This window comes from Muntiacus reevesi, chromosome 4, assembly GCF_963930625.1.
Source record: "Muntiacus reevesi chromosome 4, mMunRee1.1, whole genome shotgun sequence".
Taxonomy (NCBI): Eukaryota; Metazoa; Chordata; class Mammalia; order Artiodactyla; family Cervidae; genus Muntiacus; species Muntiacus reevesi.
In genome coordinates this window covers 119101547-119127200 of record NC_089252.1, presented here as the reverse complement: position 1 = coordinate 119127200, position 25654 = coordinate 119101547, and the positions used below count along the sequence as shown (strand labels likewise).

Genomic DNA, 25654 nt, shown 5'->3' with positions numbered 1-25654 from the left:
ACCCCCCCCCCCCCATTTCCCTTAGCAGCAATGCATTTAAGGCAGCTTCATGGAATTGTTTTGAATTAAATTTTGAAGATTTGGAAGGGAGGTCTAAGTAACAGTTGTTCTCACTCTTCTGGGGTTAAGGATAAAGGATTGCTGTAGCTAAGCCTGAAGACTTTGCAGATTTCTAAATGCATTTTGTTGCATCGAAAACAAGTTTTGTACCCTTGAGAAAAGGCAGTGCAAAAATGAGGTGACACAATGTCCCTTTATCTCAGGGCAAAACGACCTGCTTTCGTGGTAGCGAAAGTAGGGGCAGGGGAAGTCAGTCTGTGTTGTCTGAACCCAGCAGCGTTGTGGCATGGCCGTGCCCTTCTGTCCCTGCTCCAGCCCCTCTCCCTTATCCTAGCAGTTACTTTAGGGGAGGCAGTTTTGGAGAAAGGATCATAAATATTCTGACCCAATACCCCAGGAGCCATGTAAGCAAAAGAACACACCTGCCTAGAGATAATCCTTGTGATATTTAAATGTGTGGGTTAATTTTTTTTATCCACTTTAATAACCAGATTATCACTCTCCCCTCTCCACTTCTTTGCTTTCTATTTTTGCTCTGAAGCTGTGAGTGCAGAAATCTCTGCAGGCAAATTACTCCAGAGCCATCACAGAACAATCCTACAAGAAAGAGTTAAACTCACAGAATCAGGATTCCTGATCCTTTTCCAACATGGCAGGTGTAAACGTCTGTATAAAATGTTCTATGTTTATCTTCAACTTTGTGTTCTGGGTAAGTTTTTCTTGTAATTGTCAATTTTATGCAAGAAACAGGATCTTGATACAAATAGCATAAATGAGAACAGACTGCACTAGAGAAATATGAGGAGGAGGAGAATATATTTTCCATTTACTTGTTTGAACATGTTTGTTCTTTCTTTGGTTATTTCAGTAATTGAAAATGAAACAATGACCCCAAAAAGTGCACTTCAGGTTCTGTGGGGATAAACATTTCATAAATGTTTTGATATTGTTATAAAACAATCACAGAGGAAAAAATATCCCTTAACTAAAGGACAGTTCTTAGTTGTACATCACACAGTCGTCCTCAGTTTGACTCAGTGAAAAATCTGATCTGATTCCACCTGGAGCCCAATTCCATAATTCTAACCTTTACACCTGGGGTTGAAACAGGTGAATGGTAGAGTGTAAAGACATCAGAAGAGGATCATTTTCAAAGGTCCAAAGAAGAAACAATGGTCATTCTAAACTTGAGAGAGAAACAATAAAATTATTTATTCATGGAAAAATTAATCTACCTCACTACTTTTGAATCAGAAATTTAAAGCTAGTATTTTGATGTATTATCACCTCATCTTTTAATCAATAAAGTTTGTGTTTTAGCCAACTCTTACATTTCTCTTGAAAGTCTACTGACATAAGAAATAACAGATTGATAAGCAGCATCTAACATTGAAAAATGGAAAAATGAGGTATGGATTGGGATGTTGGAAAACTGATGTTGTCATTTTAATATAAATGGTGCCATTAAGATTGTTTAATCTTCACAATGGTGTGATCACTCACCTAGAGCCAGACATCCTGGAATGTGAAGTCAAGTGGGCCTTAGAAAGCATCACTATGAACAAAGTTAGTGGAGGTGATGGAATTCCAGTTGAGCTATTTCAAATCCTGAAAGATGATGCTGTGAAAGTGCTACACTCAATATGCCAGCAAATTTGGAAAACTCAGCAGTGGCCACAAGACTGGAAAAGGTCAGTTTGCATTCCAATCCCAAAGAATGCTCAAACTACCACACAATTACACTCATCTCACATACTAGGAAAGTAATGCTCAAAATTCTCCAAGCCAAACTTCAGCAATATGTGAACCATGAACTTCCTTTGTTCAAGCTGGTTTTAGAAAAGGCAGAGGAACCAGAGATCAAATTGCCAACATCCGCTGGATCATCTAAAAAGCAAGAGTTCCAGAAAAACATCTATTTCTGTTTTATTGACTAGGCCAAAGCCTTTGATTGTGTAGATCACAATAAACTGTGGAAAATTCTGAAAGAGATGGGCATACCAGACCACCTGACTTGCCTCTTGAGAAACCTATATGCAGGTCAGGAAGCAGCAGTTAGAACTGGACATAGAACAACAGACTGGTTCCAAATAGGAAAAGAAGTACGTCAAGGCTGTATATTGTCACCCTGCTTATTTAACTTATATGCAGAGTACATTGTGAGAAATGCTGGGCTAGATGAAGCACAAGCTGGAATCAAGATTTCCAGGAGAAATATCAATAACCTCAGATATGCAGATGACACCACCCTTATGGCAGAAAGTGAAGAGGAACTAAAAAGCCTCTTGATAAAAGTGAAAGAGAAGAGTGAAAAAGCTGGCTTAAAGCTCAACATTCAGAAAACTAAGATCATGGCATCTGGTCCCATCAGTTCATGGGGAATAGATCGGGAAACAGTGGAAACAGTTTCAGACTTTATTTTGGGGGACTCCAAAATCACTGCAGATGATGATTGCAGCCATGAAATTAAAAGATGTTTACTCCTTGGAAGGAAAGTTATGACCAACCTAGATAGCATATTAAAAAGCAGAGACATTACTTTGCCACTAAAGGTCCGCCTAGTCAAGGCTATGGTTTTTCCAGTGGTCATGTATGTATGGATGTGAGAGTTGGACTATGAAGAAAGCTGAGCACCAAAGAATTGATGCTTTTGAACTGTGGTGTTGGAGAAGACTCTTGAGAGTCCCTTGGACTGCAAGGAGATCCAACCAGTCCATCCTAAAGGAGATCAGTCCTGGGTGTTCATTGGAAGGACTGATGCTGAAGCTGAAACTCCAATATTTTGGCCACCTCATGTGAAGAGTTAACTCATTGGAAAAGACCCTGATGCTGGGAGGGATTGGGGGCAGGAGGAGAAGGGGCCAACAAAGGATGAGACGGCTGGATGGCATCACCGACTCAATGGACATGAGTTTGAATATACTCCGGGAGTTGGTGATGGACAGGGAGGCCTGGCGTGCTGTGATCCATGGGGTCGCAAAGAGTTGGATATGACTGAGCGACTGAACTAACTGACTGAAGTCAGTAGAAAAAGCCCAAAATGCTTAAATCAAATAATTGTTTTGTGTACTGTTATTAAAAAATGACTTATACAGTATAAGCAGAAGAAAGTTCTGTTGTTTTTTTTTTCACCTGGTAAATAGGTAGCTGGTATCTACATGTTGGTAAATTTCTATTTCCTATTAAAATAATGATATTCTTAATTAAATTTAAGTAGAGGCGTACAGTCTTACTGCCCAGAATGACTTTCAGTGTCAGTAGTCGTAATGAGTACAAGTGATATATTGGTAAAGTAAATAAGAGAGAATATAGATAAATAAAATAGAATAAAGAAGTTTTGTTCTTTGTGCTTCCTCTTTTCTTTAGAAAAATGGGCTGCTTTTGCAAATATTAAACGAGGCACATGAATATATGCCAGATTTTAGAAGTTTGTTCTGATCAATTTCCTCCCTTTGAAATTTTTAAAATTGATTAAATATTGAGAATAGAATATAAACAAAGAAATGCCTATGTAGTTCAGCTGGCTTTGCTTTTAAGTTTTTATTATGGAGAACCTCAAACATTCACAAAATAGAAAAGGGTAATCAATCCCATCAGCCAAGCCCAAGAGCCATGAAACCATGGCCAGCCTTTGCCCCTTGATATTCTCATGTACTTTCCCCTCCACATATTATTTTGAAGCAAATCCTGGATACACCATTTCATCTGTAAATACTTTAATGTATATCTCTAAAAGATAAAGAATTCTCTTTTTAAAAAATTTCAACCATCACACTAAATTCATAAGAGTTTTAAAATTGCTTATCAAATATCTATTCAAGATTCAAATGTCCAATTCCTCACAAATGTTCCTCTTTGAATCTGAATACAAAGTCCAAACACTGTGATGGGTTGATATATCTTTTATGTCAGTTTTCATCTTTAGGTTCTCCATCTAGGTTCATCTCCCCACTCCTCTCCCAGAAATTTTATATAGTTGCATGTTTGGTTTGTCTTATATTTTCCATGATCTGGATTTTGCTCTTTGCATATCCATGATATAGTTTAATGTGTTCCCTTGTCTTCTATATTATCTCTAACTTAGTAGTTGCATTTGGCAATTTGATAAGACTCAGGTTATTATTTGGGGTATATAGGGGATAACTAATTTATAAGTGATATTTTGTTCTTTCATCAAAAGGTATATACTGTCTGACCATCTCACTTTTTGTGATGTTAGTAGCTATTGGTGCTTAAGAACCTAAACCTGTCAGTTCATTAAGCGTCTCAGAATGGTCATATCCTATATCTATTATTCCCTTCATTGATTAGCTGGAATAGTTTCAACAAGGAGAGATTTAGCATTTACTAATTGGTTAACATTAGTGTCCAGTTTTTATTTTTTAAAAAAGGCAGCATAAATGTTTTTACACTTTACTCAACAGATTTCAAAATGATGAGTTAATTTTCTGGTATCATACAGCAGTAATAAGCAAGTAGCTTTTTAAATATCCTTAAAAATAATAGAGTTAAATACTATCACCATTCTTATCCTCACTGATGTGTAATTTATTCCGTTTTTGGCAATGGGAGCATCTTCAGTTTGGCTCCTGAGTCCTTTCTACATGACCGTAATATCTTTGATAGCTTCTTCACTATTTAGGATGATAAGATGTTCCAGGCTCACTTTCTTGTTTCCTGCCCCAGACCTGGAATCGGCTATTTCTCCAAGAAGTCCTGATACCTGTTTTTAAAAAGCTGCAACCACTGTCTTTTTATGATACACAATATATATGGGCCATTTAAACAAACTGAAGTAGACATATGCTAATAAATATGCTTCTATTTTAATAACATGTCTCAGAGTCTTCAAACTAGTAGCAATCCTCAAATTATAAAGTCAAAATTTTATAGTCAAAATATATCCCTGTTGTATAAAAACAGCATACAAAATTTTGATGACGAGCGTAAATACATAGAGATCAGTGTTTCATTAAATTGCTTATCAGGAATTTGAAAGAAATCTGAATTTTAAACTGAAATGAAAAAGACAGTCTAGGAAACGGATATGTTACAGTTTCAGAATTATAAATTTAAGATGAGCGTACAAGGTGAGCTGTAGACATCTGTATATGCTGTACCCGAACATTGTCACTGCTTTTCTGGAAACCTGTGATTATTTTATGGTTACCTCTATCTCTGCTTTCCTGATAATCAAGTCTTTCTGATGGTGTGAATTTAAGTTAGATGTTTCTAACTTCCCTTAAAAGGCCTTGTTCTTCCCATCAGCATAGTGGTGGGATTTACAATCTTTAGGTATCTTGAGGAAGAGCAACAGTCATGAAAAGTGAAAGTGAAAGTCATGCCCAACTCTTTGCCACCCCATGGACTATAGTACATGGAATTCTTCAGGCCAGAATACTGGAGTGGGTAGACTTTCCCTTCCTCAGGGGATCTTCCCAACAGTCATAAAGGCTGATAATAACTTGTCAGCCAACAGGGGACATCAATATTTTCTTCCAAAAGTTAGAGCAGGAGGAGTCTGTGAGGTTAGGGAACTATCCCTATTCTATTCTTCCCTGGACTCCCAACCCAGAGTTCTCAGCTGGAGTTTTACAATCCTTCATAGGAAATTAGCAATTTGTCACATTTCTAATGTTTACTAAAGCGAATATTTTACAGTCCCACTGATGTGGTTTTCTTGTAGATATCCATGACCTTGTGTTTTCAAATGCATTCTTTCTGGTGTAACTTTCGCTAAGCTAAGCCTTTGTAAAGCAGGGCCAGATGTTGAAATAACTCCAAGATATGCATATGGTCATTTAAGCTAACACACCACTTTCTTTTGTAAGAGAACTTGAGATAAGTCATGTAAGTAGGCAGTGATTTCTACTGGTTAGAATATGTAATTGAAGAAAAATAAGTGAAAGTAAAAATCATTTTTAATCACTCATGCTAGAGTTTGATGCAAATTAGAGTGAATGAGAGGTATGGTAGAGAATATGTAAATCATAGGTATAAAACCTATTTCTCTGAGTCTTGTGTTGAAACAGATAAACGGCCCACATTTTCTTATGGTCCTCTTAGATAAGTCTGGCTTAGGAGTGTTTTGGATGCTTGGAGTATCTTATGGGTCTGGTGCAGAAGAAATCTGGCAGGTTGCAGTCCACAAGGTCACAAAAGAGTTGGACACGACTTAGTGACTAAGCAATGATAATGAGGAGAAGCATGGAACACAGGGCCTGCAGCACACAGATACGGTGAAATTATTGCCAGAGGCAAAGATTGTATAAAGGCTGGCTTTTCATGAAAGAAAGCAGAGTGAAGTAACTTTACTAAACCCAAATGGGGGAAGGTGAGAAGGAGGAGCCAGGTTGTAAAACCAAATGTGTTAGCAACTGAAGGAAGTTGACACATGAAAAGTCTTGAAGAGAGCAAAAGGATGTCAGGAATTGAGAGAGTTCAGAAACCAACATTTCAATGTCATTGTTGCATTTTTTTTATGGTACCTGGGCCTGTAGATTGGATGTGCTGAGAGCCATTAAAACAGTTAAAGCAGAGTAGGGGCTTTTGGTAGCTCAGTGGGAAAGAATCTGCCTGCCAACGCAGGAGATGCAGGTTCGATCCTTGCATTGGGACGATCTCCTGGAAAAGGAAATGGTAACCCACTCCAGTATTCTTGCCTGGGAAATCCCATAGACAGAGGAACCTGGTGGGCTATAGGCCACAGGGTCGCAAAGAGTCGGTCATGACTAGTAACTAAACAACAACAAAGCAGAGTAGACATAACCATGAGATGAGATCCCTGAAAAATAAGGCGCGATTATATTTCATTCTGATTGATGAAGTCCCCCAAGTTGAAACTTGACCATGACGAAAACATGTGAACTTTGAAAATATAATGGTTGCCTACCACTATGTAGTTAGCTTGGAACTATAACAATGACAAAGGTCCTGGAGCCCAGAGGTCAAGAGTTGAGTCTCAATTTTTTCATCACCAGTTGTGTGACTCTGGGGAAATTGTTTAACCTCTCTGAGCTTTACAATTCCTTATCATAAAATGGGAATAGTAATAGTTTTAACTTCACGGGTTGTTGTGAAGTTTGGATGGGTTCATATATACAAGGAACTCAGAATAATGCTGAATAAATGTTTAAGAAACAGATATTTCAACCATTGTCATATAGGCATTTTTATGAGATAGAGATATGAAACCACTCTGCATAGTGAGAAGTAAATTTTAATGTTGGATTTTGAAACAGAAGAAGAAATAAGATGGCAAGAATTATGGTAAGGCAGAAATTCTTCTATCATAAATTAGAAGAATGGAAAGAAAGTAGATTTTGAAGAAACTAACAGACTGAGATGCAAATCTTGAATCAACATTGCTTTGTGGTCTGTTTTCCTGATATTGACGTCTTTCTGTAGTTATGGATTTCAGTTATATGTTTCTAACTTCCCTGAAAAGCCCTTTTTCTTCCCATCAGCATAGTGGTGGGACCTACAATCTCTAGATGAGATATCTTGTGTAACAGCAACAATTGTAAAGACCTATATTCCTTGAGTTTTCTTTGCCTCAGTCTCTGCACTTGTTCAATGATGGTAATTTTATGTGGTAGGATCAGTGGTGAAGATTAACTAATCTACTTTATGAAAGTTTGTGACTAAGGACTGACACACAATAATAATTCAATTAATGCTGTTTTTCCAACTCCAGCAATCAAATTGCTTTTTAATTTAAAAATACTGGAATCTGAGGTGATAGTATTTTAGCCCTACTCTTATCCTTTTCCAACCTCATGGGACAAGGAATCTGTGGGGCTAGAGGGAGGTGTTCACTCCACTTTGGGTACATACCCCAAATATAGTCACATTGGGGATTAGGGTTTCAACATAGAAAGTTAGGGGGCACATAACTCAGTCCATAGCATACTCGTAAGCAAGTGTCAATTACCTAATTTCTTAGAATGCTGGTTCAGACCAACTGCATCCTAATTTCATAAAAAGAAAGATGTCTCAGGAGAGCTGAGTGGCAACAAAAATGAATTTCTTCAGAGAGAAACCAAAAAGGAGGGTGAGGTGGGTGAAGAAGGCCTAGTAAGTCCTGCAGTGTCCACTTCAGGGACCTGGGGGCCCAACATATCACTTCATTTCCTTTTACAACCTTAATAACAGACAGGAGGACAGACCTGGATGCTTATTTTTTAATTCATACTCCAAATTATTTAAGACATTATAAAAAGATCCAGAGTGAATTCTTAAAGTCAACTGGAGAAAGGGCTCTAAGAACCTGAAGATCAGTGTTATAATAATTGGGGTAAAACAAGTTAGTATCAATCATGACTCTAGGCTGATTGTTCTTGATATAAAAGTTAAATTTAATTAATTTAATTAATAAATTATGACACAGTTCTTAAAATTTTCTCATGCATAATTTCATTAAAAAGTCAAGTAAATATAATCATAATAACTATCATATAATTAATGTTATTTTCAGTTAAAGCTAAAAGTCAGAGTGACTATTAAGACCATTAATGTAAATCTACCTGTTAAAGGGAGAAAAAGAGAAAGAAAGAAAAATATCAGTCAACAAATTGAAATAACAAACAAAAATCCAACTGTTATAAAATTACTAAAAATCCCAGAGGGTCTCATTATCATTTGACATAAATTCTTACAGATTTATTTATTAACAAGAACCACTAAAATGAGCATTGGTCTTCATCTGCAAATGAAATTAGGATTTAGCAGAAAGAAGGAAAAGAAGTAAGAAGGGTTTTCAGACTCTAAAGCTGTTTTCTCAATGTTTTGTGTTTTACAGTGTGTGCGTGTGCACACCTATAAGATAATTAACTTGTATAGGTTATTTGGGGCTTTGGCAAAGAGTTCTTTAGTAGAAAGCTTTGGTTTTCCATTGTGTTTGTTGTTTTGAAGTAAGGGCAGGGCTAAATTTGGAGTGGTGCTAGATTTTTGCCATGCAACAGTTATCTCTTGGGAGATTCCAGTTTCTTTATTGAAATGAAATGTTTGAATCTAGATGATTTTTGAGATCTATTAGGAAGCATAGGTTTAGCCACTCGTTGCACTTACTATTGCTTTCACAAAGCCCTGGGTCTGCTTCCACACCAAATGTAATGAGAAGCCATTAAGTGAAACAGCTCTTTGGCGGTTTGGAACGTACGGCCCAAGCATTCATGAAAACAATGATGCTACTAGGTCACAGGGTTTGGAGGACTTAGACATTTCTCTGTCAGAGCACCCTGAGGCCAGAATAGTCTGGAAACTCCTCTAAAGTCTACTGCTGTGTCTGTCGGTTACCAAGCTTGTTCTTAACATCTCTGTCTAATAATTGATCTTTGATTTTTTTTAAGGCTACAACATCTATACCATAGACAAACAAAACAAAAAACCCAAACCTAAAAGACAAGGTTTTTTCTTACACTAAAGTAAAATGTGTTTCACATTTTATGTGTTGGCCTTGGTCCAAATTAAATAATCTGGTACAGTCATTACAGGAATTTAAGACTTTAAATACTGTTCCTCATTGTTCCTCTTCTCTGGGTAAGCTTTACTACCTAAAAGAGCTTATTTTTAAGAGTTTGTTTGGGTACAGTGTTGTAAACCATTGTTGCTTAACTGCAAATTTTGTCAAATGTTCTACTGTTGCCTGTATATCTGGCTTGAATCTTGTAGGAATTTTTGGTGATTATCAGTTACACCCTTCTTTTTCGGTCTAAGACAGCTTCTGAGAGACAAGCCCAGAGGTCCAAGAAGGATATTTTTTCTTAAAATTGTTATGACGTAACTTTTGTATGTTATGTGAGTGTGCATGTGTGTGCTCAGTCATGTCTGGCTCTCTGTGACCCCATGGACTCTAGCCCACCAAGCTCCCCTGTCCATGTAATTTTCCAGGCAAGAATACTGGAGAGGGTAATCAGTTCCTTCTCCAGGGGATCTTCCCGACCCAGGGACTGAAACCACATCTCTTCTGTTTCCTGCTTTGGCAGTTGGATTTTTTTTACCACTGAGCCACCTGGTAGTGCTTTGCATGCTAAAATCTAGCAAAAACAGAGTTGAAATATGGAAAACCATCTTTCCTATCCCCCATAGTGAAGATGACTTCTTGTCCTAGACCTATGAATGACTGTGGATGGGAAGCAGATTATTCTTATCAAACTTTGCAACTACAGTGGAACATTCAAGCAATTATCTATACATGAATATTCCTCACTTATGTCTTTTAGGTTATAATGGTAGAAGTAATGATAAACCACTGTAACCAGATGGCTAGGGTTGTATGGAATTAGAGTTTTAGTTTATCTTAGGCACATTCTAACATTTTTTTCCCCTTTTTTTTCTGCAGCTGTGTGGTGCCATTATCCTTTCCATAGCTATTTCGATACGAGCAGGGAAAATTGGTCAAGAGGTAAATAAATATGTTACACCACTGACAAAGTAGTTTATTTCTCTTATAGTGAGGAAAGTAACGATAGTAATAATAAAATGTTTTTATGGCATTTTCCTAACTGCTTCACATAATTATTTGTGCTACATGACTTTATAATTAATTAATCAAGGTTATGCACTCTATGCCTGGCACTGTATTAGGCATTAATGAGTCCTTCTGGAGAATGGAGAAGCTGTTATTCCCCAAACAGGAAGATTGCATTGACAGCAGAGGTGAGAAGGGGCCAAAGTAGAATCAGCCTGCTTTGTTATTTGTTAAAGGGCAGCCTAAAATTATCTGCAGGATATAGACTGCTTTGCCTCTCTAACCAAGAGAAATTTTTGTACAAGATATTGACAATTAATTTGGCTGATTTCCAGGGTGAGGTGTTGCTCCAAAAGGAAAGATGGTAAGATGTTCTCTTGGAGAAGAATTACTTGAATCTGTTATATTTCTTTTTTAAACTGTTTTAAAGGCAGCAAAATTCAAAGATAGTTGTAATGACTTGGGGCAGCTGGTATTGAGGGTAATCCCTTATAACAGTAAAAGGCTGGTCGTAGCCATGTAACTCAGCAATTGACTGGTGATGTCCCACTTTCTGACATCAAGATAAGATTAGCAGGATCCCGTTTCTCCCACCACATGCCATTCCATGGCTGCCAAAGCACTTATCAGGATTTCTGCAGGTCTGGAGGAAGTTTAGTTCATACAGTTAATTCTGGATCTAGTCTTTGATTTCCATACACATGGTTTCTGTTTGTACCAGTGTCACAGTGTGGAAAGAGTGTGGGGTTGCTCTGTCAATTTTAGTCAGCACAGGTGCCGGCACCATTTCCTGACTTCCCTGCTTCCTTTCTCCTGTCTCCCTTCTTCTTAGGGATGTTCCACCCTTGAGATTATGATTCTTACGTCTTGCAGGGCAGTTACCCTGTGCTCTGTAATCTGGATTCTCGCCACTGTTCAATCTCACATTTTCTACTCCTAGGGCCATTTCAAAGTGTTTGCCCAAGTAAAGTTTCCTCTTTAAGAGGAATATCGGTTCTTATCTAATAAGTATTAAGGTATTCTTAAAGCAAAAATTCAGGTAATGCTTTATCTATTAAAACTTATTTGACCATGGTGCAATTATATGCTATTAGACATAATAATCTAGTTGAAAGAAAAAGCAAGTTGACATCTCTTCTGATTCTTTTCCTAAAATGGGTGGGTTTTCTGGACCTTTCTTTTTTTTTTTTTTTTCTCACCTCTCTGTCTCTCACTGTTTCTCTCCTGTTTGTCTTTCTTTCTTTCCCTCTTTCTCTTTCCTCCTTCCCTCTTTCTTTCTTTTCCCTTTCTTTCCTTTCCTTTAAAATTTGCTTTCTAACATTAGAGAACCCAGAAAAGCACAGTGGTGATTAGGCACGTGCTCGTCCTGAGCCTCGCCATGGTGAGGACACTGAGGGGGAGACAACTGTGGTAATGAGAACATTCGATTCCATCTGGGCTTTGTTTTATGCTTATAAATATAATGGTGACTTCTTTGTGTCCTAGGATTCTGAAATTTGAGCCAAGAACAGTATTCAAAAATGCACAGAATCTTTGGGAAGCTGATGTCTGACTTGGGAACTCATAAATAAGCTTAGACATGAACACCCATTGATTTAGAGGGTGCTTTGGCCTTTTTTAAGATGTGTGTGCAACCTGTCTTTTATTTTAAAATTTTATTGTGTTTCTGGTAGATATGCAAATGCTGTATTTTCCCCCCCACCCCCCCATCCTTCTGGTAAACAAACTTGGTGTTTAGTCTCAGAAATCACACATATTGAATGTATTAAAGAGCTGTCCTCGAGACAGTGTTACACCAAATCTGGGGATAAGAATGAATTAATAGAGCTAGACATCATCTTGAGTTATATTTTGACTCTTGCACTCTGTCTCTTTCCCTAAACAAAAGGCAGTATATTCCAGGACAACTTTAACCAGCTTGATGTATATTTATTCAAAGTCAGTGACAAAGAGTCAAGACTGTGCAGAGAACCAAATTTTACTAGTGGAAAAACAGGAGAAGTTTTAGAAGGGGAGACCTGAGAGCAAACACAGAAAAGAAGGACAATAGGATGTCTTTGTACACATCTTTTAGCAAAGCCATGGGTGCTAAAGTGTCCCCTAGAGACGCCTCATTCTCCCTCAGGATGAACTCAGCCCTGCATGAGGCAAAGTGTACATGCAGCCATCCTAGGAGATCCCTTATAATCCAAAGAGGACCCTGAGCCTTCTTCTTCAAGGTTCTGTCATGTCCTTTCCTATAGAAATCCCCCCTCATCCGAAGACACACAGAGACAGTGTTCTTCCAAGACAGCTTTTAAAACTCTACTGTCTCTGCCCTGACTGCTTCCCAGGTGGAACAGTGGTAAGAATCTGCCTGCTAATCAATGCAGGAGATGCAGGTTCAATCCCTGGGTCAGGAAGATCACCTGTAGAAGGAAAAGGCAACCCACTCCAGTGTTCTTGCCTGGAGAATCGCATGGACAGAGGAGCTTGGTGGGCTACAGTCCATGGGGTCGCAAAGAGTCGGACACGACTGAGCCACCATGCACACACATCTGTCCCCGAAACAAACACCTGAACTCAAATTTTCATTTTGTTTCTAAATAAGAATAGCCACTTGTTGGGCTGGTTTTAAAAGAGACAGCATCAGGTAGCCAGCACATTGCTTTCTGGCCACGTTGGTAGTGGGTCCCTGTGCCCAGATCGGTCTCATAGAAGTGCTTCATTACCTGCCAAATAAGTGCTGGCCACACTATCCAGGGGCCTCCCAGGCGGCTCCGTGGTAAAGAACCTGCCTGCCAATGCAGGAAACTCAAGAGATGTGAGTTCCATCCCTGGGTCGGGAAGATCCCCTGGAGAAGGAAATGGCAACCCACTCCAGTATTCCTGCCCGGAAAATGCCATGGACAGAGGAGCCTGGCAGGTTACAGTCTGTGGAGTCGCAAAGAGTCAGACGGAACTGAATGACTAAACAACGGCAACAGCACACCATTCACGTCTCACTGGTAGCTGTCTGACCTCCTGTTTCTATATCTGTGTTGTCTGACCAAAGTACCGATAACTCAGCTGGTGAAGCTTCAACTGTCTTGGATTCCTTAAGGTTTTCCTGACTGGCTACAATGTCATGAAGCAGCCTTTGATGGTGAGTGGGTAGACCAGGTTTCCTGGTGCTGCTTTTTTGGGTTGTTATCTGTCTTCACTCAGATGCCATGCCTGGTTACTAACAAAACTGATTTCTTAGCTCCAATCTTAACAAGCAAACCAACTAAAAAAAAAAAAAAAGAAAAGAAAAGAAACCAAAAAAGCCTGAAAAAGAGGCAAAAAAAATCTTTAGTACATAACCAAGCTTTCTAAATATGCAAATTGAAACAGTATCTGTAAGCCTCAACTCTTAATTTCAAAGAAAGCCTTGGGTATTCACAGAGGCTGGCCTAATTCTTTCATAAGTGGGAAACTGGAGCCCAGTAAAGTTAGAAACTAATTCATGGTTAGAAGAAACTAATTTATAAAGACTCTGACTAGAATATAGATTTTGTTTTTAGTGTGCTTAAATCTTCAGCACATTCCTTCTTTCTGATTGTCAAACAAAGGCTTTGTCTAGGCTATGGATTGATTTTAAAAGTCTTTAAAAATGTAAAGATCATGAGTAGTAGTGTTCGTTTGTTTCTTCGTATTTCCTGTTAAAGGCACACATCTGCATGCTATGCCGCAGATCCCAGAAGGCAGCCTCTTAACTAGTGTAGTAACTAGTGGTCTGCCTAGAAATAACCCAGTAGATAAAGCTCCTGAGAGATGAATGGGCTGTGCGCAGCACTCATATGTAACGCAGGCACAGAGTTTCATTGTTTCACTGTGATTTGCTTCTGGTCATATCTGTAGAGCAAGAGATAGATTGAGGCTAGGTGTTATGATAGTGATGAAGGTTATGGATGTGGGGAAGAGAAGAACCAATTTATGCAGGATTGGTAGTCCGGCCTATCATAAAGAGACCTAAGATATTTTCCTCAATATCCCATTTCTAAATAGACAGACAAAAGAGTTTCTGGAAGACTCTATAGACTATACTTCCTGGGAACGAGATAGACTTGATACGGAATATCAGGAATTAGACTTATTTTCTTAGTTTAAAATATGGTTGGTTTGTTTTGGCAAATGTATAGACCTCTGTAATCACTATTACAATCAAAATGAAAAGAATTTTTATTAACTCATGAAAGTTTCCTCATATCCCTTTGCAGTCTGTTCCCTCTTTACTTGATACTCTGCTCAAAGTCCATCACTGCTCTGATTTCTATCATCATAGGTTGGATTTACCTACTCTTTTTTAAGTTCCCCATCTGGATATTTTTTTAAAAATCAAAATATAGTTGATTTACAATGTTATGTTAATTTCTGCTGTACAGAAAAGTGATTCGATTATACTGTACATATATATACATTCTTTTAAAATATTCTTTTCCATTATGGTTTATGACAGAATATTGAATACAGTTCCTTGTGCTATACAGTAGGACCTTGTTGTTTATTCATTCTGTATATAATAGTTTTCATCTGTTAACCTCAAATTCCCACTCCATTCCCTCCCACCCCACCTCCCCCTTGGCAAACACAAGTCAGTTCTCTATGTCTGTGAGTCTGTTTCATAAAAGTTCATTTGTGTCATATTTTAGATTCCACATGTAAGTTGTATGATATGGTATTTATCTTTCTCTTTCTGACTTACTTCACTTACTTTGATAATCTCTGGGTTCTTTGATGTTACTGCAAATGGCATTACTTTATTCTTTTTAATGGTTGAGTAGTATTCCTTGTTGTGAGTATGTGTGTGTGTGTCTTTGTGTGTAGCATTGTATGAATGTGTGTGTGTATATATATATACACACACAGAGCATATCTTAAAAAAATTTTGTTTTATTTTATTTTTAATTTGAGAATAATTACTTTACAATATTGTGATGATTTCTGCCATACCTCAGCATGAATCAGCCATAGGTATACATATGCTCCCTCGCTCTTAAACCTCCCTCCCACCTCCCTCTCCATCCAACCCTTCTAGATTATCACAGAGCGCTGGCTTTGGGCTTCCTACAGCAAGTTCCCACTGACTCTACATTTGACATGTGGTGATGTATACGTTTCACTACTACTCCCTCCAGTCATCCCACCTTCTCCCTCCTCTACTGTGACCAAAAGTCTGTCCTTTATGTATGCATCTTCTTTGCTGCCCTGCAAACAGGACCATCAGTACCATCTTTCTAGACTGACTCTATATGCATTAATAATGATATTTGTCTTTCTCTTTCTGACTTACTTCACTCTGTATAATAAGCTCTAGGTCCATCCATCTCATTAGAACTGACTCAGATGCATTCCTTTTTATAGCTGAATAATATTCCATTTTGTATATACACCACAACTTCTTTATCCATTCATCTGTTGATGGACATCTAGGTTGCTTCTATGTCCTAGTTATTTTAAGTAGCATATATAGCATATATTCTTTATCCATTCATCCACTGATGGACATTTAGGCTGTTCCCATGTATTGGCTATTGTGAATTGCTTTAAACATAAGGATGCATATTTTTTTGAATTATAGTTTTACCCAGATATATGCCTAGGACTAGGATTGCTGGGTAATATGGCAACTCTATTTTTTGTTTTTGAGGAACCTCCATACTGTTTCCCATAGTGACTGCAGCAGCTTATATCCCACCAACCATGTAGGACGGATCCCTTTTCTCCACACCCTCTCCCTCACTTTTTTGTAGACTTCATGATGGCCATTCTAAATGATATGAGATGATATCTCATTATAGTTTTGATTTGCATTTCTTTAATAGTTAGCTATATCGAGCACCTTTTCACATGCATGTTAGCCTTCTTTATGTCTTTGTAGAAATGCCCATTTAGTTCTTCTGCCCATTTTTTGATTGGGTTGTTTTTATTGTTGTTGCTGTTGATAGTGTTATGCCCGATGTCCGAATCCCCGAGCGGGAAGAGAGAAGGCTTCCGAGACAATGCAACTCGCAGGAAGGGAAGTTTATTACTGACTTGAGTCAGGACTCCCCGCAGCAACCAACGCAGTGGTGCGGGTCAGAGAGCCCCGAGCCCAAGCTGTTACACAATTTTGTAGGGCGAGAAGTGGATTGGTTAAACAATTTCATTGGTCAATACTTTCGCGCGGGCGGGACTTTCCTGGGGGTTTCCGCCCCATTCCTAATTTCCTAATTGGCAAACATCGGTGAAAGCTAATTGGTCCTAATTGGAAAACAGTGGTCATTGTTAAGCGAAAGCTACCTGATAGTAGGAAGGCCTGCTCCTAATCTAAGCTGCGTTACTTCTGCTCGCCTCACAATAGCATGAACTATTTGTATCTTTTGTAAATTAATCCCTTGTAGGTCGCATTATTTGCAAACATTTTCTCCCATTTTGTAGGTTGTCTTTTTGTTTTGTTTATGGTTTCCTTTGCTATGCACAAGCTTGTAAGTTTGATGAGATCCCATTTGTTTATTGTTGCATAGATTTATCTATTCTTGATGGCCATATAAATGGGATTATACGTCAGTCACTCTCTTGAATATGGTACATTTTGCCGAACATAATGTTTTAGAGATTTATTCATACTGTTGAGTCTATCAGTAGTTTGAGGAACTTAGGCTTTATAATTTAACTAAACTACCATAAAAACATATATATGCTGCTGCTGCTGCTGCTAAGTCACTTCAGTCGTGTCCTACTCTGTGCAACCCCATAGACAGCAGCCCACCAGGCTCCCCCATCCCTGGGATTCTCCAGGCAAGAACACTGGAGTGGGCTGCGGTTTCCTTCTCCAATGCATAAAAGTGAAAAGTGAAAGTGAAATCACTCAGTCATGTCCGAGTCTTAGTGACCCCATGGACTGCAACCTACCAGGCTCCCCCGTCCATCTGATTTTCCAGGCAAGAGTACTGGAGTGGGGTGCCATTGCCTTCTCCGATAAAACACAAACTACACAAATCAAAGATCACATCATGGATAAAACTACTGATCCTTCTGAACTTTAAAAAATTTTTGTTTGAAAAGCCTATTGCATTTCTTTCATCCAACATCCAATATAAAGCTTCAAAAGGCATAAAATTGGAAACATTGGACAAGTAACACCTCAATAGAAGGTAAGCTCCTTAAAGGCAGGAATTTTTGCTTGTTTACATCACTATGACATCTCAGTGTCTTAGAACACGGTTTGGCACATAATAGGTCCCCAGTGGATATTTGTTGAATAACAAACATCAAGAAAATGAATTTTCTGCCATTAATCTCTTTTTCATTTTCAGATTCTTGTTCCTGGGGATGCTAACCTTAGCCCCTTTATTGTTGTGAATATGTTAATTTTTGTGGGTGCTGTCATCATGATTCTGGGTTTCCTGGGATGCTGTGGTGCCATGAAAGAAAACCAGTTCATGATGATTTTGGTGAGTTTTCCCAATACATCTCAATACCCAACCTTCAGACTTTGGAGGATTATCTCTCATTCCCATTATCTGTCAGAAGGACTTGTGAAGATTGATGTAACTCTCTCACTTTATTTAGAGGGTTTTGTTGTGGAAGCTAATATAATTATCTCAAATTAGAGGGTACCATGAGAGAAGTAATCCAAGTCTATGCCCCAACCAGTAACACTGAAGAAGCTGAAGTTGAACAGTTATACAAAGACCTACAAGACCTTCTAGAACTAATACCCAAAAAAGATGTCCTTTTCATTATAGGGGAGTGAAATGCAAAAGTAGGAAGTCAAGAAACACCTGGAGTAACAGGCAAATTTGGCCTTGGAGTACAGAATGAAGCAGGGCAAAAACTAAGTTTTTGGCAAAAACAGAGTTTTGCCAAGAGAATGCACTAGTCATAGCAAACACTCTCTTCAACAACACAAGGGAAGGCTCTGCACATGGACATCACCAGATGGCCAGCACTGAAATCAGATTGATTATATTCTTTGCAGCCAAAAATGGAGCAGCTCTATACAGTCAGCAAAAACAAGACTGGGAGCTGACAGTGGCTCAGATCATGAACTCCTTATTGCCAAATTCAGACTTAAATTGAAGACAGTAGGGAAAACCACTAGACCATTCAGGTATGACCTAAATCAAATTCTTTATGATTATACAGTAGAAGTGAGAAATAGATTTAAGGGATTAGATCTGATAGAGTGCCTGATGAACTATGGATGGAGGTTCGTGACACTGTACAGGAGACAGAGATCAAGACCATCCCCAAGAAAAAGAAATGCAAAAAAGCAAAATGGTTGTCTGAGGAGGCCTTACAAATAGTTGTGAAAAGAAGAGAAGCAAAAAGCAAAGGAGAAAAGGAAAGATATACCCATTGGAATACAGAATTCCAAAGAATAGCAAGGAGAGATAAGAAAGACTTCCTCAGTGACCAGTGCAAAGATAGAGAGGAAAACAATTTAACGGGAAAGGCTAGAGTTCTCTTCAAGAAAATTAGAGCTACCAAGGGAATATTTTATGCAAAGTTGGGCTCAATAAAGAAATGGTATGGACCTAATGGAAGCAGAAGATATTAAGAAGAGATGGCAAGAATACACAGAAGAACTGTACAAAAAAGATCTTCATGACCCAGATAATCACAGTGGTGTGATCACTCACCTAGAAGCAGACATCCTGGAATGTGAAGTCAAGTGGGCCTTAGGCAGCATCACCATGAACAAAGCTAGTGGAGGTGATGGAAATTCAGTTGAGCTATTTCAAATCCTAAAAGATGATGCTATGAAAGTGCTACACTCAATATGGCAGCAAATTTGGAAAACTCAGCAGTGGCCACAGGACTGGAAAAGGTCAGTTTGCATTCCAATCCCGAAGAAAGGCAATCCCAAAGAATGCTCAAATTACCACACAATTACACTCATCTCCCATACTAGCAAAGTAATGCTCAAAATTCTCTAAGTCAGGCTTCAGCAATACATGAACCATGAACTTCCAGATGTTCAAGCTGGTTTTCAAAAAGGCAGAGGAACCAGAGATCAAATTGCCAACATCTGTTGGATCATTGAAAAAGCAAGAGACTTCCAGAAAAACATCTACTTCTGCTTTATTGACTATGCCAAAGCCTTTGACTGTGTGGATCACAACAAACTGTGGAAATTCTTCAAGAAATGGGAATACCAGATCCCCTGACCTGCCTCTTGAGAAATCTGCATGCAGGTCAGGAAGCAACAGTTAGAACTGGACAATGGAATAACAGATTGGTTCTGTTAGGACTGGTTCTGTTAGGATCTCCTTGCAGTCCTAGGAAAAGGAGTACGTCAAGGCTGCATATTGTCACCCTGCTTATTTAACTTATATGCAGGGTACATCATGAGAAATGCCAGGTTGGATGAAGCATAAGCTGGAGTCAAGTTTGCTGGGAGAAATATCAATAACCTCAGGTAGGCAGATGACCACCACCTTTATGGCAGAAAGTGAAGAAGAACTAAAGAGTCTATTGATGAAAGTGAAAGAGGAGAGTGAAAAAGTTGGCTTAAAGCTCAACATTCAGAAAACTAAGATCATGGCATCTGGTCCCATCACTTCATGAAACTCATTAAGGAAGACTAACAAATAAACAATTAGCTACAGCAAAGGTGGTCCAAGAAGAAAAGAGCAATGATAAAGGAGGGAACTTTCAAGCTGGAAGCAGAAATGGATAAGGTGTTTGTATGGGTAAGGGTGTGATGAGCTTTCCATGGAGAGAGCCTGGCAGTACAGCGCTAGCATCTTTGGAGAATTGAAAAATCTTGGGTATGGCTAGAGTGTATAAGGACTATTTTCAGTAAATGATGGAAGGTGGGTCTGAGTGTGGACTAGCATCAAATCACAGTCCATGCTAAGAAAATTGTAAGGACATGAGATAATCAGATTTGTCCTTTAGAAATCTTCAAGGATAATTTGGGTTGAGATAATCAACAGATAATTCACTTTGAACACTTACACAGTAGACAATAATAAGTGGATATAGAACAAAAAATTTTAAATTCAAGTATTTATTAGATAGAAATCTGACATAAGAGTTTATCAGAGTTCATCTGAACTTGTTTCTTCTCTACTAAAAGAAGTATTGTGTCAGTCCCTGAACAAATATTTTTTACCTGATGGTTTATTATGAGGCAAGGTAAAAGAGCTTTCAGTTCAGTTCAGCTCAGTTGCTCAGTCATATCAGACTCTTTGTGACCCCATGGACTGCAGCACGCCAGGGCCTCCCTGTCCATCACCAACTCCTGGAGTCCACCCAAACCCATGTCCATCGAGTCAGTGATGCCATCCAACCATCTCATCCTCTGTCAACACCTTCTCCTGCCTTCAATCTTTCGCAGCACCAGGGTCTTTTCCAATGAGTCAACTCTTCGCATGAGGTGGCCAAAGTATTGGAGTTTCAGCTTCAGCACCAGGCCTTCCAAAAAACACCCAGGGCTGATCTCCTTTAGGATGGACTGGTTGAATGTCTTTCAGTCCTAGGGACTCTCAAGAGTCTTCTCCAACATCACAGTTCAAAAGCATCTATTCTTTGGTGCTCAGCTTTCTTTATGGTCCAACTCTCACATTCATATATGACCACTGGAAAAACCATAGCTTTGACTAGATGGACCTTTGTTGTCAAAGTAATGTCTCTGCTTTTTAATATGCTAAGTTGGTCATAACTTTTCTTCCAAGGAGTGTCTCTTAATTTCATGGCTGCAGTCACTATCTGCAGTGATTTTGGAGCCCCCCAAAAATAAAGTCTCTCACTGTTCCCATTGTTTCCCCATCTGTTTGCCATCAAGTGATAGGACTGAATGCCATGATCTTAGTTTTCTGAATGTTGAGTTTTAAGCCAGCTTTTTCGCTCTTTTCTTTTCATTTTCATCAAGAGGCTCTTTTGTTCTTCTTCACTTTCTGCCATAAGGGTGGTGTTATCTGCATATCTAAAGTTAATGATATATCTCCTGGCAATCTTGATTCCATCTGTGCTTCATCCAACCTGGCATTTCTCATGATGTACTCTGCAGAGAAGTTAAATAAGCAGGGTGACAATGTACAGCCTTAATATACTCCTTTCCCAATTTGGAACAAGTCTGTTGTTCCATGTCCAGTTCTAACTGTTGCTTCCTGACCTGCATACAGATTTCTCCGGAGGCAGGTCAGGTAGTCTGGTATTCCCATCTCTTTCAGAATTTTCCACAGTTTGTTGTGATCCACACAATGGCTTTGGCATAGTCAATAAAGCAGAAGTAGATATTTTTCTGGAACTCTCTAGCTTTTACAATGAAAGAGCTTTAATGGAACTCTAATATCATCCTAGGTGGTTGCTTTTTGATTAATAAGGCCTCATTTGCATTTTGAGGACTTAATTACTTGAGGAGCTTTTTATGAAAAACTCATTTGTGGGAACCTCTGAAATTAGAATTCAGTATATCTGAGGCAGGTTTCAGGACTATATTTGTAAAAAGACTCCAGGTGATTCTCATAGTGGTAGAGACATTGTTTTGAAGTCAGTTCTGAAATTTGTCTTGAAGTTTGAGTTTGTATTTGATGAAGAAAAAAATCACATTCAAATAACTTCATTTCAGTTTTTTAACTTCCCTCCATTCAACATGGTATTGATACCTGCAATCCTATGATTCAATTTTAGTTTTAATCATTTTCCTTAATCAGTCTCTGGAGCAAATGTTTCTGAGCAGTAATGGCTCCAAATTTGATTCTTGAGGCGGAGAGGGGAATAAATGAAGAGCATGGTTAATACTCCTACTGTAATTAGGATCCCTACTTCAGAAAGAAGCGCCATGTCCAAAATATCCCCACATGGTTTCAGAATGTAATGGGGATAATATTGAATATATTTTCCTTTCCTTTTTTTATTTTTTTCAGTTTTTCGTAGGACTGCTTATGATCCTACTCCTGCAGGTGGCAGCAGGTATCCTAGCAACTACTAGCAAATCTAAGGTGTGTACCCGTATTATACCTGACAGTTTTGGAAAAGTCTGAAAGACTGACATGCTACCTCCTGGCATGAATCATTTAGCAGCACTTTTCAATTTTCAGACTGAACAAACTCTGAATAAGACTCTCATGATTAATGCACGTCTTTTGAGTTCAACAAATGAAAATGAAAGAGTATTCCAGAAAGCCTTTTCTGAACTTCAAGGAGAGGTAATTAGAACTTGTGGGTTATTTGGAGAGTTGGACAGTTTTCCTTTTACTTAATTTTTGACAGGTGTGTTCCTTAAGAATTGGAAAAATGTCTCCCTTTTGCATATTTTGACCAATTATTCTGTCACTATGCAATAAGAAGAATCTGGGACTATTTCTAATTTTTTTCCCAGCTTCTTATGAAGTTCTGAGGCAGTTTAGGACAGATATTAAGAGGATATGTTTATGATAGATTAAGTCTTGATTGAGCGAAATCAATAATTACTTTAATATTTACCATTTCAAAGGACAGTGTGTTTTGAATGCTTGGAATTTCCCTTCTCTCTCTGCCTCCATGCCCCACTTCTTTTAAAAATAATTATAGCTATTGTTTATTGTCGGAGAAGGCAATGGCACCCCACTCCAGTTCTCTTGGCCTGGAAAATCCCATGGACGGAGGAGCCTGGTGGGCTGCAGTCCATGGGGTCGCTAAGAGTCGGACACAACTGAGCGACTTCACTTACATTTTTCACTTTCATGCATTGGAAAAGGAAATGGCAACCCACTCCAATATTCTTTCCTGGAGAATCCCAGGGATGGGGGAGCCTGGTGGGCTGCTGTCTGTGGGGTCGCACAGAGTCGGACACGACTGAAGCGACTTAGCAGCAGCAGCATTATCTTTAATAGACAAATGAGGGGATTAGAACTTAGAGAGGCATGACAGCTAACAAGTGATGGAGTTGGAATTTGAATGCAGATCTGTCTGACTCACTAATTCTTTTTAATCAGTATGCTAGCCCCCCTCCCCCTAGGTATGTATGTATGTATTTACTTTGGTTTCTTCACTGTCTTCAGGGTAAAGTCAAGATTTGGACAGAGGTGAAGGTATTCCACTATCTGGCTCCTACCTTGTATTTTAACTTTACTAAAGAGAGCTCCAGAAAGCACTGTGGTCCAACCAGGCTTGTCTACTCAGGGTGTCTTAAATAATTCTGCCTCATCCTTGGAATGTACTTACTACTTTTCTTTTTCTTTTTTTTTCTTTTTGACTTGCTTTCTTTAAAAAAAAAAATTAATTGGAAGATAATTACAATATTGTGATGGTTTTTGCTGTACGTCAGTATGAATTGACCATAGGCATACATGTGTTCCCTCTCTTCGGAATCCCCCTCTTCCCTCTTTCCCCCCAGCTGTTGCAGAGCACTGGCTTTGACCGCCCTGTGTCATACATCAAACTCCCACCGGCTATCTGTTTTACATATGTTAATGTATATGTTTCAATGCTATTCTCTCAAGTCATCCCACCCTCTCCCTCTCCCACTGAGTCCAAAAGTCTGTTCTTTCTTTACAAATACTACCTGAACTTTGAGACTTGACTGAAATATTGCTCTGTGAAACTCCTCCCCTCTACAGTTTATTTATCCAGAATTTCCATCATACTAATGACATGTAGCATTTATTTCACGTATATCATAGAAACCCTCAGAATCTCAGAGTAGAGCAGGCTTTTACAGGACATTTAACCTGACTTGTCATTAATTGGGGCTTCCCAGGTGGTACTAGTGGTAAAGAACCCATCTGTCAATGTAGGTAGATGTGAGATGTGAGTTTCATCCCTTGGTCGGGAAGATCCCCTGGAGAAGGGAATGGCAACCCACTCTAGTTTTCTTGCCTGGAGAATTCCATGGACAGAGGAGCCTGTTGGGCTACAGTCCATAGGGACGTGAAGAGTCGCACATGACTGAAGTGACTGAGCACACACGTCATTAACTGAAGTATTTTATGTTTATGTTCATCCACCTTCTAACTAAGTATAGAAGAGCCAACAGTTTGCCCATTTTGCCCATCCCATCCCATTCCCTTTGCATCTAAGTCTGATGATTAATGTGTTCTTTCTTAATTTGAAACAAAATCTTTCTCCCCTAGAATTTATATAATTTAGTTTTAGTTCTTCCTTATGGAGTTTCAGAGGAAAAAGAAAATCTACTTCTACATATTGCAACTTTTTCTTTGAAACTGGCTTCTTGTATGACTTCTAAGAGCTTTGATTTTCAAGTCAAAACATCCTAACATCCCTGGTTTCTTGAACTATTTATCAGATGACATTTCCCCCAGAGCCCAGTTCCTATTTGGATAGACTCCAGCTAGTAAAAATTCTGCTTAAAGCATCATTTCCAGGAGCTGAAACCTGATATGAGTTAGTCCCTGTTTAACTTCCTCTGTGTTGTGTTTCTCCTAGCTCAGCCAGAGCTGCATTCCTTGATCCTCTCTCCTCCTGGATCATTCCTACTTTAGAGTCCAGATTAATCCAGATTTAAGAGCAGGAAGAATTTAGGCAACTCAGCTTCTCCACTGGGAGGGGCCAAGCATCCTTGATTTTCCCTGTTAATCTAGGACAAAATATACTACCGGTAACCACAGGGCCTCTGGGTGGGTCCTGAGTCACACTTGGCACATGTTGTCCCTGGTATCCAAGGTCTTAGTGTCACCCATGGGATTCTAAATGTTCTGTTTGTTGTAGTACAATTCTTTTTTAAAAAAATACATGTACATTTATACTTTTCTTCTGAAGACAATACACTTACTGTCAGATATTTTGATACTGAAGCTGAAGTTTCAATAATTCAGCCACCTGATGTGAAGAACCAACTCATTGGAAAAGACCCTGATGCTGGAAAGATTGGGGACAGAAGGAGAAAGGGGCGATGTGGATGAGATGGGTGGATGGTATCACTGACTCAGTGGACAGGAGATTATGCAGACTCATGTTTGGGAGATAGTGAAGGACAGGGAAGCCTGGGGTGCTGCAGTCCATGGACTTGCACAGAGTTGGGCACGACTTAATGACTGAACAACAACCACAAATAATTGCTTTACAGTGCTATGTTAGTTTCTATTGTACAGTGAAGTGGATCAGCTATTTGCACCTCCCTCACACCCCTCATCCCAGCCCTCCAGGTCATCACAGAGCACTGAGCTGAGCTCCCTGTGTGGAGCACAA

The 25654-nt window shown here is 38.9% G+C and overlaps 1 protein-coding gene across 1 annotated transcript in view; it reads left to right on the top strand.

The window, feature by feature from the left end:
• The first annotated feature begins 709 nt into the window (after nucleotides 1–709).
• The window catches only part of TSPAN8 (tetraspanin 8), a 36896-nt gene continuing 11951 nt past the window's right edge, over nucleotides 710–25654 (top strand). Inside the window, exons 1-5 of the mRNA XM_065932228.1 lie at nucleotides 710–769; nucleotides 10403–10465; nucleotides 17830–17967; nucleotides 22393–22467; nucleotides 22567–22674. Coding sequence (XP_065788300.1) covers nucleotides 710–769; nucleotides 10403–10465; nucleotides 17830–17967; nucleotides 22393–22467; nucleotides 22567–22674 — 444 coding nt within the window. The remainder of the gene's footprint in view (nucleotides 770–10402; nucleotides 10466–17829; nucleotides 17968–22392; nucleotides 22468–22566; nucleotides 22675–25654) is intronic.